Source organism: Salvelinus sp. IW2-2015, linkage group LG13 (genome assembly GCF_002910315.2).
Source record: "Salvelinus sp. IW2-2015 linkage group LG13, ASM291031v2, whole genome shotgun sequence".
NCBI lineage: Eukaryota > Metazoa > Chordata > Actinopteri > Salmoniformes > Salmonidae > Salvelinus > Salvelinus sp. IW2-2015.
In genome coordinates, this window is record NC_036853.1 from 40,352,979 (window position 1) to 40,365,292 (window position 12,314).

Genomic DNA, 12,314 nt, shown 5'->3' on the forward strand with positions numbered 1-12,314 from the left:
TGTTGCCATCTACTGCAAAGAATTGCCTGCAGAGTTCTGTTTTACTATCCAGTCTGTTCCCAAAACAATTTGAACTTCTACTTTTAAACACCTCTCTAAAAACAAAGATCTCTCACCGTGACCGCCTATGCTATAGACCACCTCTGCCCCCAGCGGTGCTCATGGACACTATATGTGAACTGATTGCCCCCATCTATCTTCAGAGACCAAACAAGCCGTCGTATGCGTGACAGACGACCTAAATTCTGAACATGACTCAACACCCCAGCCACCCTACAATCTAAGCTTGATGCCCTTCAATCTCACACACAAGTATCAAAATGAACCTACCAAGGTAGCCAACCAATTCCGTAAACACGGTACCCTCATAGATATCATCTAACAAACTTGCCCCCAAATACACACCTCTGTGTTTTCAACCAAGATCTCCCACATCACGTGACCTCATTGCCGCATCCAAATGGGAGTCAGCGGATCCAAACGACCTCCACTCAATCACTTCAAACCTCCCTGAAACACTCACGCGAGCAGGCCTATTCTAAATCGACTGGCCCGGGGTATCCTGGAAGGATATTGATCCATCCCGTCAGTAGAGATATAAGCATGCCCATTCAAGAAATCTGAACCAGGAAACAGATATAGCCCTGGTTCTCCCGACCTGACTCGCCATTGATGTACGACTTAGGGCAAACATTATGTGCGTAAAACAACACGACTGCTTTTTTCTCAAATGCGCTTTTGTTAAATCACCACCCGTTTGGCAAAGTTGAAGTAGGATGTGATTCGATGATAAATTAACAGGCACCGCATTGATTATATGCAACGCAGGACAAGCTAGTTAACCTAGTAATATCAACCATGTGTAGTTAACTAGTGATTATGTGAAGATTTCTTATTAAAAAAAAAAACAATAATCAAAGTTTAATGCTAGCAACTACCTTGACTCCTTGCAGCCACAAGGTCCTTTTGATGCTGCACTCGCGTAACAGGTGGTAAGCCTGCCACACAGTCTTCTCGTGGATTACAATGTAATCGGCATCGAAAAAGACATTATCGATTGTTATGAAAACTTGAACTCGGCCATGCCGATTAATCGGTCGACCTCTAGTATGTACGTACGGTCACTGTGGGGACGACGTCATCAATGCACTTATTTATGAAGCCAGTGACTGATGTGGTGTACTGCTCAATGCCTTCGGAAGAATCCCAGAACATATTCCAGTCTGTGCTATCAAAACAGTCCTGTAGCTTAGCATCTGTGTCATCTGACCACTTCTTTATTGACCAAGTCACTGGTGCTCCTGCCTTCGTTTAAACAGGAATTAGGAGGATAGAATTATGGTCAGATTTGCCAAATGGAGGGTGAGCCTTGTACGCGTCTCTGTGTGGCGTAAAGGTGGTCTAGAGTCCCCCCCCCCTGGTTGCACATTTAACATGCTGGTAGAAATGAGGTAAAACGGATTTAAATTCCCTGCAATAAAGTCCCCGGCCACTAGGAGCGCACATTTTGGTTCATGTCAATGCAGAGCTATACGGAGCCCTCCGCATTGCAAAAAACATTTGAGAGGTGCACGGCGATGCGGTACGGAGTTCAATTTGGCCTCTGTGTGCCTCTGGAGGCTACGCAATTGCGTTACACAATCCATACGGCGCCGCCGACCACATTTTCAGATCAAGCATAAATTGGTTCTTAACCATAAGATAGTTCCCTAAAATTACAAATACACTATCGCTCTTAACAAATGTGTGATGAACATGAATATATTTTATGTGATTATTTAACCATTAAATGTATGTACTTCTCTATTGAAATCCTTTTAACATTATGTGCCAGATAGAACCTTATGGCTGAGCACAGATTGAAGAAAAATAATACATACAAAAACATATTTTGGGGGCCAGGGCTAAGCCAGGGTTTCCCAAACCAGTGTTGCCAACATAACGACTTGGTCGCTATATTTAGCGACTATTCAGACCCCTCTAGTGACACATTTTCAAAAAATCAACTAGCGACATATCAGCGACTTCTGGTATTGGAGACTTTGAGACACTGACGTGAAAACACATATATGTTCTTACTCTTCTTAACGAGCAGCGGGGCGCTGCCTGGGCCCCACCCGCCCCAAAGTTCTCACGCAGCAGTCCCTCCCAGATCATGTCAGAACAGAGAGTTCACCCCTCCACGTCCAGACTGCAAATGAATCGCGCATGCGGGAAGCCGCCGCTGGCTGATCCCACCCTGGCTTACATTCAGGATGGGATGTAAAATGTTCTTTGTCTAAAATAAATCACTGCACAAAAATCACTGCATTTGACTCACACAGCTCAGTCATTTATACTCACCTTTGTCCAATGTGTGTGTGCCTCTGTGACAAACTAAAAATCTAGCTGGCCTAAGGTGGGGTGTGTGGTCATCATGGGTTCGTGCCATGTCGTGTGGAGTGTGGAATAGACTGTTACCAGCTTCGTAAAATACAGAAAGGAGTGGGAATCAAACCCTGAACTCAAAGGCTGGTTGAAGCCATTTAATGGAGATGATACACGGGCATACTGCCTATATTGTAAGGCTGATTTCTACACCAAACTTAGTGATGTAAAAAAAAAAACACATGACAACTCTAAAACATACTCAAAAGGCAAAGCCTTATAACAGTTCCACCCAAAACAAACTGCCATTTATGGTTTAAAAAAATTACTCTGCAAAAAAGGCTGAGGCCACCATGGCATTAGCTATCGCTGAACACTGTTCCATGTCTGGTGAGGCTTGCTATGAGCACCAGCTGCCTGATAATGTTTTGCAGCTTTTTGGCACATCAGCTGCTTACTCATTTAAGTCAGCTCCCTCAGTTGCTGAACCTGCCATAGAGAGCCTTGACCAAAATGACAATGACCCACACTTTCTGTGAGCCAGCACAGCCTGTGTGTGTGGAGGGGGGGGTCAATTTTTTTTGTTTTTTTTTGTTTTTAATTAACCTGAATTTGGGCCAGACTAATTACCATAATTCTCACATTGCCATTGCCWGTTTTTTTCTATTGTCTCTTTTTGGTCCATTTAGATTGTTAATGTAGATTGTATACAAAAAAAAGTAAAACAGGTTATGGTTAAAAAAAATTATGTTTTACTGTGAATTGTTGTAGGCTCCTAAGTGGACCATAAGGTTAAAAACCAAACCAAATTATGAAAACTAAACAAAAATAAATAAATAAATAAAAAATTAAATAAAAAACTAAGTAACTCCGCCAGAGTGTCTCTTTTGGGTCACTTTTGCCGGTCCCAATTGTGACATAAAAAAACAAACAAGAATCGACAGAAAAAAGTTCATTTGTAGTTCTAAACATATTTAGGGTGTTTTTTTACTCACTTTGTCTCTCCCACGACGTTATTCCTCTCTCCAACAGCGTCAATCACAATTACATACACATGGCCAATTATGCAAATTAGGTGGTGTCGTCATTTAGCGACTTTTAGGACAGCCAATAGCTACCTTCCTTACTGAGGAGTTGGCAACACTGCCCAAACTCATTCGTTTAACAAATTCGGAAAGCRCTGCCCTAAGCCACTTCTTTTACCTGGAGCCAGCCCTGCTCAGAACTATGCTTTGTTAATTAAGATAGAACCTTATAGTCCCAACGTCTGATGTCTTCGTAAAATGCACGTTATAACATAAAGAAATAAAATGGTATCACTATAGAGTGGATGGACACAAACTAAGCACCTTTTAACGTAATATTACTAGCAAGTTACTAGCTAATGACGCGTTAGTCATAATCAATCGGGTGGGTATAATTTGTTGAACATTCCAACAGGAATCTGTTGCAAAAACGTCGTAAATAACAAAGTTGTATAGCGGGCGAATAAGATACCGGGTAGGGAGTGGGCTATTTCATTATGTTTTTCACTCACCACGTTTATTACGAAAAATGTCTGTCCTCACTCTGGTAGCCTATGGACAAACATTAAGAATAAACTACGTGGTGAGTTGATGCTTATTCGTTAACTAGGTATATTGATCGTGCTAATTTACTTTATATGCGTTTGTTGGCAACCTTGTACTTTACGAAGTTTTTGTTAGATTCCTGTTTGAACGTGCGACAAATAATACCTACCCGAATCAATGAGTCATACCAAATATAGCTAACTAGAATACAGGCTGAATGACATTCCGACTGCAAATGCCTGTTGAAATTGGTTGATCTCTTCATTTGATCAGACATTAGCTAGCAATCTAACTCACCACTGTCGGCATCGATGTACAACTGATGACAGTCTCGTAAAATGCGCTCATCGCAAGACACACTTCCAGATAACAAGTCSGCATTTGCCGCGATTCGGCTCTTGATTTTTCCAGACATCGCAAAACGTTAATCCAAACGTATGAATGAAAATAATAAATGTTGRTTTAAACGACAAAGTATTAGCTAGRTACTCATTCAATTTCAGACAGATCTAAATTGCCCCTCTTCTTACTCCGTCTAAATTTAAATCAKCCCGGTCGGTTGTAGAGGAACGTCGGAGCCACGTAGTCAACCAGTATATGCAAAGCCTTTCGGGTAGTGTAGTTCTTGGTTCTTTTTCTTTGGTATCGTGTCGTTTGCACGTGCCATCAGCTACATTGCAGTAGTGTGTGGTCAGTCATGTTACATTTTGTAATACAAAAAAAAGGACAACATTTCACCACCAACTAACCCTAAACATATATACCAAAGTATAATAATTGATATGTTTTTATATAACACTTGGCATCACCAAAAAAACAGACCAATATAGTTTAAAATGCCTTTTTGATCATGGCAATTTTTGATTTCGGTGTCAGGGAGTAACAAAGAAACAATGAGAGCATGTCTTCTTTTGAGCAAACCATGTTCCCATCAGCCCTGATTACAGAGGGAGTGGTTACAGAGTAGTCATTGGTGGACACCACTTTTTTTGTTACTCCCTGACCAAGGCCATGATGCCAAAACAGTGATTATGCTGCAGGGCCTTGCTCTGGCCAATCCTCTTGAACTTGAGGACAGTGTGTCACCACTTGAGGTCACACTACCTCAAAATTCCATCACTATATTCTACTCAACCTTGCACCAACATCAGTGCGAATCATCTTAGTACTTCGGCCAAACACGGTTTCCTTGGTTACCAGTGAGCATGCCTCTCCTTAGCGACCACCTCCAAGAAATTGGAGTGGCTTGCATAGAGAGATAGGACTGAGTCAAGGTCAATCCAGTGGACTTGCATCATCGCCCGCTTGCATTGGGAGCGCGCTCAAACTGTTACCTAGGTAACCAGAACAAGAATCTACATTTCAGAGAACTGCAATGTATGTACAAATAAAGAGCTGAATGGGGAACAATTATAAGTATAAGGAAACATGTTGCATCATATCCTGCTGTGATAATAGCCAAATCCTTATTGTTTTCATTGAATTTAACATTGTTTCTGCATAGATAAGACTGCCTTAACTTGTTGTTTATCYGTGTCTGTAATATTATAAGAGTAATCATTGATATACCAGTATCATCCTGGAAGTTGACAGCAACTGTTTCCATCCAAGAGTTGTCATTTTTTCTTGGGTTATCTACATAGCCATTATAAACCTAAGAGGTAGATGAGGGACAGAGAAAGAGAAAGAAGCATGTGTTATGTCAACTAAACAAACACAAAATGAAAAATATAAGTAGTGTCCCTCATAAAATATATGAGGAAATTAAATTKTTTCTAGCCTGCTGACCTCCAGACCCAGCTCGTGGATCTGCTCTCTGTTCAGTTAAGTCAGTTAAGAACAATTTACAATGACAGCGTACCAAATGGCAAAAAGGCCTCCTGCGGGTATGGGGGATTAAAAAAACAACCAAAAATATATAGGACAAAACACACATCACGACAAGAGAGACACCACAACACTACATAAAGAGAGACCCAAGACAACAACATAGCATGGCAGCAACACATGACAACACAGCATGGTAGCAACAAAACATGGCAGCAGCACAAAACATGGTACAAACATTATTGGGCACAGACAACAGCACAAAGGGCAAGAAGGTAGAGACAACAATACATTACTCAAAGCAGCCACAACTGTCAGTTAGAGTTCCCATGATTGAGTCTTTGAATGAAGAGATGAAGATKAAACTGTCCAGTTCCAGTCGCTAGCTGCAGCAAACGGAAAAGACAAGCGACCCAGGGATGTGTGTGCTTTGGGGAACTTTAACAGAATGTGAGTGTTTTAGGTGTTGTATGTGGAGGATGAGGGTTAACCGAGGAGGGAGGAAGGAAGGAGTTTAAAGAATCCCACTGACCCCTGGGATGGCCCATTCCCCACAGTCTCTCCTCTTGATGGACACAAACTGCAGAACTGGCAGTTTGGACACTGGGTGTGACACTTGCTGTCCAGCTGAGGCTCTCTTCCACCTGTAGGGCGGTGACACATACAGTAGAGGCAGGTTAAACTACAGAGACTACAGTACGCAAATCTACCCCTAACTCCATAGGCCAGGGGTATTCACTCTTTACCCTACGAGGTCCGGATCCTGCTGGTTTTTTGTTCTACCTAATAATTGCACACACCTGGTGTTCCTGGTCTATCAGATCCCTGATTAGAAGGGAACAATGAACAAATGCAGCGGCACTGGCTTCAAGGTCCAGAGTTGATTATGGCGAGGATCCACATAGCCTTCAGAGGGCAAGGTCAGGTGGAGCTACCTGGGTTGGGGGCCATTCCATTTAAGTCCAGTCAATCCAGGAAGACACTGAAATTCAAAAAAAAAAACATATTCAATTTGGAACATTTATAATTTGGTTTACTTTCTGAATTGACCACAACCTGGATACTACAATATTGCTTACACAAATTACTTGCCTAGGGGGTAGGGTGGCCAAAATTGGGCACAGGAGTTGGTTTGACTTAAAGAAAATTTGTGGAAGGTTAGGGTTAAGTATCTGAAAAGTAGTGCATAGTTTAAGAGTTGATGTAACTTTCCCACTTTATTCCCTGGTAGCAATCGGATCTGCTGCTGATTGGGTCCTCACCGTCCAGCAAACCTCTCCCAATCAAACCAGTGCGGCCGCAGGATTCTAGAGGGGGCCAGGGGTTAGCTTACGTATGATGAATTGTATAGAGAATCAATTATTTAAAATTGATATGAGGTTCATTATACATGTAGAACTCTGTAGCAAAACACTACTTACCCAGCTAGCAATGAGGAAGCGGCCCTCTTCCGGGGGCCCGGAACTGATTGAGTCGGCCCGGATACGGGTGTCGGACTCGGCCCAGAATCAAAATGAATGACTGCCCAGAATCGGCCCAAGTACATCGGTCCGTTTCCATCTACCGGAATTCAGCCGACTTTGCCAGCATCTTACCAGAATCCCCCCAGAAGCGGCCCGATGCAAATTCAAATAAATGTATACAAAATTACCAAATGTAGTAATTTTAAATATTACTATTATACATACAAATTATACCCATCCACTAAAAAATAAATGGGTCCGAAGAAAAACCATACACCTGGTGACCGTGCATGTTCCTGGCCCGTCACAGGAGTCGTTACAGCGCGATGGGACAAGGACATCCCGGCCGGCGAAACCCTCCCCTAACTTGGACGATGCTGGGCCAATTGTGAGTCACCTCATGTGTCTCCCGGTCGTGGCCGGCACGGGTCTCGAACCAYCATCTGTAGTAACGCAGTTTGCACTGTGATGCAGTGTCTTAGACCYCTGCACCACTCGGGAGGCTCCATCCACAAAGTTAATGCTTATCTATTGCCTTGCACAAAGTATCAAAATTCTAAAATTGTACACAGGACTCTTAAAGAATTTAATTTAAATGTTAATTGTATTTTTTGATCACAGAGACAATGAGAAAATATGGAAAAAAGAATTAATGAAATGTTAATTATATAAAGCAGCCCATGTAATCATCAGCCAGAGTAGCCCCAATCGGCCCGAGCCCCAAGTAATACATTTGGGCCAGATAACTCTCACCGGAATCGGCCCGAGCTCAATCCCCGCATCCTAGCCATAAGTAATACTGCCGAAGGCGGCCCAGACTAAGGCCACATAACGTCGGCTGAGTCTGACTCTCAGCCAAGTGTCCCGACTCAGCCGGAATCGGCCCAGCTCCACTGTGCTAGCTGGGTAGTAACATGCTGCAGAATGCTAGCTTATCATTGGCTAGTCAATGATTGAATAGGGTCACACATTTGCCACAGCTGCTTCGGACAGCTCATGTCAAGTAGGCATTATGTTGGGAGATTTTAAAGATCCAGATACACAAGTGTTGGATTCTGGGTGAAGCTATGAACATTGCTATACTAGAGACATGATAGATCAGAAGTAATACTATAGTATCTGGGGGGTGATAGAGAATGGTTGTTACATCAGAAGTGAATGGTCATCGGTAGGAGACAGATGGTTTTGGAATGTGTAGGGGAGACGGGGGGAAATCTTAGAACATAACAATGTCACTGCGGGAGAGAGGTTAATGTATAACGTTTACATTATGTCAGGATATGTTATTGTTAGCCATCAGGGATCCTCTGGGAGGAGAAGAGACACAGTCTGGTATCAATAACCATGACAGCCTTGAGTTGGGGAGGAGTGAGCGCTTTGGGGTAAAAGTCACGTTAGAACAGATATAACTATGTTATATCTGTCTAGCAACAGAGATGCATTGGCTGTTCAGATGTGGAGGAGGAGACTCAACCGAGGAGAAAGTGTTAAATATCAGTGCTTCTGTGAAATGTTGTTTGTCTGAATGCAGCTGTATCGACCCTTTGGGAAGAATTTAAATTAGTGAAGCTTTCCTAGTGTCCGTGGAGTCATTTACTCTTAAAATTAGAACCTAACAAGATTACATCAGCATCAACAGTATTAATACCTGCTAAGACTGATTTTCTTGGGGATTTCCACAATTTGAGCCAAAAGTGGCATCCTTGGCATATTTGAATGCTGTTGATGTTGTCTGTAAGTAGGAAGTTGTGTATTATGATGTAATCTTGCTAAGGGTCACCATTGTAGAACTGTGTTGAATGAAGGCTCACAGTGGCATGACCTGCTCCACTTTCTAGTCTCCCTCGTGACTCCGCCTGTCCACATTGCCATCCAGAGCGTTAAACCGCAGGGAGAAAGACCTGTGAAATAATACAACATTGTAATAATACTTAATAATCATTAATATCAACTAATCAGTTATAACCAAATGTCAGTAAAACAGATGACAATATTAATTTGTAACCCTCTCTCTCTCACCCGATGTCTTGATCGGCCCATACAMGCTTGATGAGCACAGACGTGGCAGTGTAGCTCACTGGGCTGTCGGTCTTCTAGTCCTCTTTGTCATCAGGCACTGGGAACTGCTGTGTCTCTGAGCCGGGGTTTTCTCTATTTTGGTTTGGTCAGGGCGTGAGTTGGGGGGGKATTCTATGTTTTTGTTCTATGTTTTCTATTTCTATGTGTTTGGCCGGGTGTGGTTCTCAATCAGAGGCAGCTGTCTATCGTTGTCTCTGATTGAGAACCATACTTAGGTAGCCTTTTCCCATCTGTGTTTGTGGGTAGTTGTTTTCTGTTTTGTGTCTGCAGCAGACAGAACTGTTTTGCTTTCGTTCTCCTGTTTGTTGTTTTTGTTCATTTGTTTTTTTTTATTAAATCATGAACACTTTAAACGCTGCACCTTGGTCCACTCTTCCTTCAGGCCCACGAGAAACCGTTACACTGGTTTTCATAGCTGATTTTGAAAAGGCTTTGATAAAAGTATGACTGGAGTTTATATATAAATGCCTAGAATATTTCAAGTCTTGGGAATCTCTTATAAAATGTGGTTAAGTTATGTATAGTAACCCCAGGAGTACAATAGTAAATAATGGCTACATCTCAAAGTTTTAACTATCTAGGAGTAAACAAGGTTGTCCACTATCGCATATCTATTTATTATTGCCATCGAAATGTTAGCTGCTTAAAATTAGATCCAACAATAATATTAAGGATTAGGACATCCGTGGCTTAAAAACGAAGGTGTCATGTACGCTGATGATTCATTTTTCTTTTTAAAACCAGAATTAGAATCTCTCCACGGCCTCATATAGGATCTAGATACTTTTGCTATCCACTGTCTGGATAAAAACCAAATTATGGATAAGTGTACAATATTACTTATTTGGATTCACAAAAAAATAATCATTTACATTACCGTATGTATCTTACAATTAATGGTCGGACGGAGATGTGGACATACTCGTTATACAAATCCCAAAAGAAAGAAATGATCTCACTCCAATACATTTTTTATAGAAAGTTAGCAAAAATAGATAAGATCTTGCTACCATGGAAAGGAAAATACCAGTCTATTTGTGAAAAATCACCCTGATTAACTCTTTTAGTCATATCACAGTTTACCTATTACCTACTGACCTGCTTTTTAAATTATATGAACAAAAAAATATTGAATTTTATTTGAATGGCAAGCCAGACAAAATGAAAGGGGCTGTAACGGCTGTCGTCTTCCTCGTCTGAGGAGGAGAAGTTTGAAGGATCGGAGGACCAATGCGCAGCGTGGTAATTGTTCATCTTATTTAATGAAGTGAACAACTCAAACTACAAAAACAACAATGTGAAAACKGAAACAGTTCTATAAAATTSTTGCAAKCAATAGAATTTTATGTACATGGGGGATACAATCTTTCCAGCTCTGAAGAGCTTGCTGTGAGGAGGCAGAGTCATTCGATCATTTATTTTGGCATTGTCCATATGTAACTAGTTTTTGCACACAGGTCCAGGAATGGCTGAAGAATTGCAACATTTGCCTCGAACTAACGCTGCAGAAAGCACTACTGGGTGATTTGAAAAGCCATATTCAATATTCAAATATAATAATTATTTTAGCAAAAATCTTTATTTTTTTTTTTTTTGTGAAGCATCACAGCACAGTTGAAAAATATACGCCAAATAGAAATCCAAAATGGATGGTGTTAAAAACTTCTCTAGGATAGGGGGCAGCATTTTCACGTTTGGATGAAAAGCATACCCAAATTCAACTGCCAGCTACTCATCCCCAGAAGATAAGATCTGCATATCATTAGTATATTTGGATAGAAAACACTCTGAAGTTTCTAAAACTGTTTGAATCATGTCTGTGAGTATAACAGAACCTATTTAGCAGGCAAAGCCCCGAGGACAAACCATTCAGCTTTTTTTTTTTGAGGTCACTTCTCTTTTCAATGGGTTTTCATTGGGAATCCAGATGTCTAATTGACCTTCTTGCAGTTCCTACCTGTCACGATCGTCTTTAGGTGAAAGAGAGGACCAAGGCGCAGCGTGATATAAATACATCTTCTATTTATTTGAAGATGACACGAACACTAATACAAACTAGACAAAACAACAAACGACCGTGAAGCTAACAAACGAAAATGCAGACACAAGCTACTAACGTCAAACATAGACAAAATAAAGGAAATAAGGTCAGGAACGTGACTCTACCGCTTCCACTGGATGTCAACAGTCTTTAGAAATTGGTTGAGGTTTTTCCTTTGTGTAATGAAGTACGGCCATCCAGAACGAGGGTAACTTGAAGTGTACTGTTAGATAGAGGCGCATGCCCAGAAAGCTAGCTACAGTTTGTTTTCCTCCTGTATTGAACACAGATCATCCCGTCTTCAATTTTATCGATTATTTACGTTAAAAAATACCTAAAGTTGTATTACAAAAGTAGTTTGAAATGTTTTGGCAAAGTTTACAGGTAACTTTTGAGATATTTTGTAGTCATGTTGCARAAGTTGGAACCGGTGTTTTTCTGGATCAAACGCGCCAAATAAATGGACATTTTGGATATATATTGTAGCTTTAATTTGGTATCTTGCATGTGTGATTTAAAGAAAGTTTGATTTTTATAGTAATTTATTTGAATTTGGCGTCTTCATTTTCACTGGCTTTTGGCCAAGTGGGATGGTAGCGTCCCACCTATCCCAGAAAGGTTTTAAGAGATAGATGGGAGGGGTTGAATGGAGCTGAAGGGTGGGACTAATAACAAGATAACCAATGTAAAACATACATTAAATGTATGTAGGTTCAGAAATTTTGTGAAATAGCAGTTACAAATAGAAATCAAACTGGATGAACATCAGAAATAGAGGAAGGACTAAAAACAAACAAATATAACTATTGTAAAATAGATTGGGTCTGTAAAATGGGTATAAGATGTATAAACTGAAGGTAGAAACCTAAGTGTTTTTGTTTTTAGTTTACTCCAATTGGGGAAGGGTGGTAGGGTTTGTGGAGAATAATAAAGGTATATTCTAAAAAAAAAAGTGTGTATATCTAA

General features: G+C 40.9%; 1 protein-coding gene across 1 annotated transcript in view; it reads right to left on the minus strand.

Annotated features, from left to right (window-relative positions):
- Nucleotides 1–4,492, minus strand: part of LOC111971458 (uncharacterized) — a 21,474-nt gene extending 16,982 nt beyond the window's left edge. Inside the window, exon 1 of the mRNA XM_023998242.2 lies at nt 4,236–4,492. Coding sequence (XP_023854010.1) covers nt 4,236–4,353 — 118 coding nt within the window. The 5' untranslated portion in view covers nt 4,354–4,492. The remainder of the gene's footprint in view (nt 1–4,235) is intronic.
- Nucleotides 4,493–12,314: the final 7,822 nt, after the last annotated feature.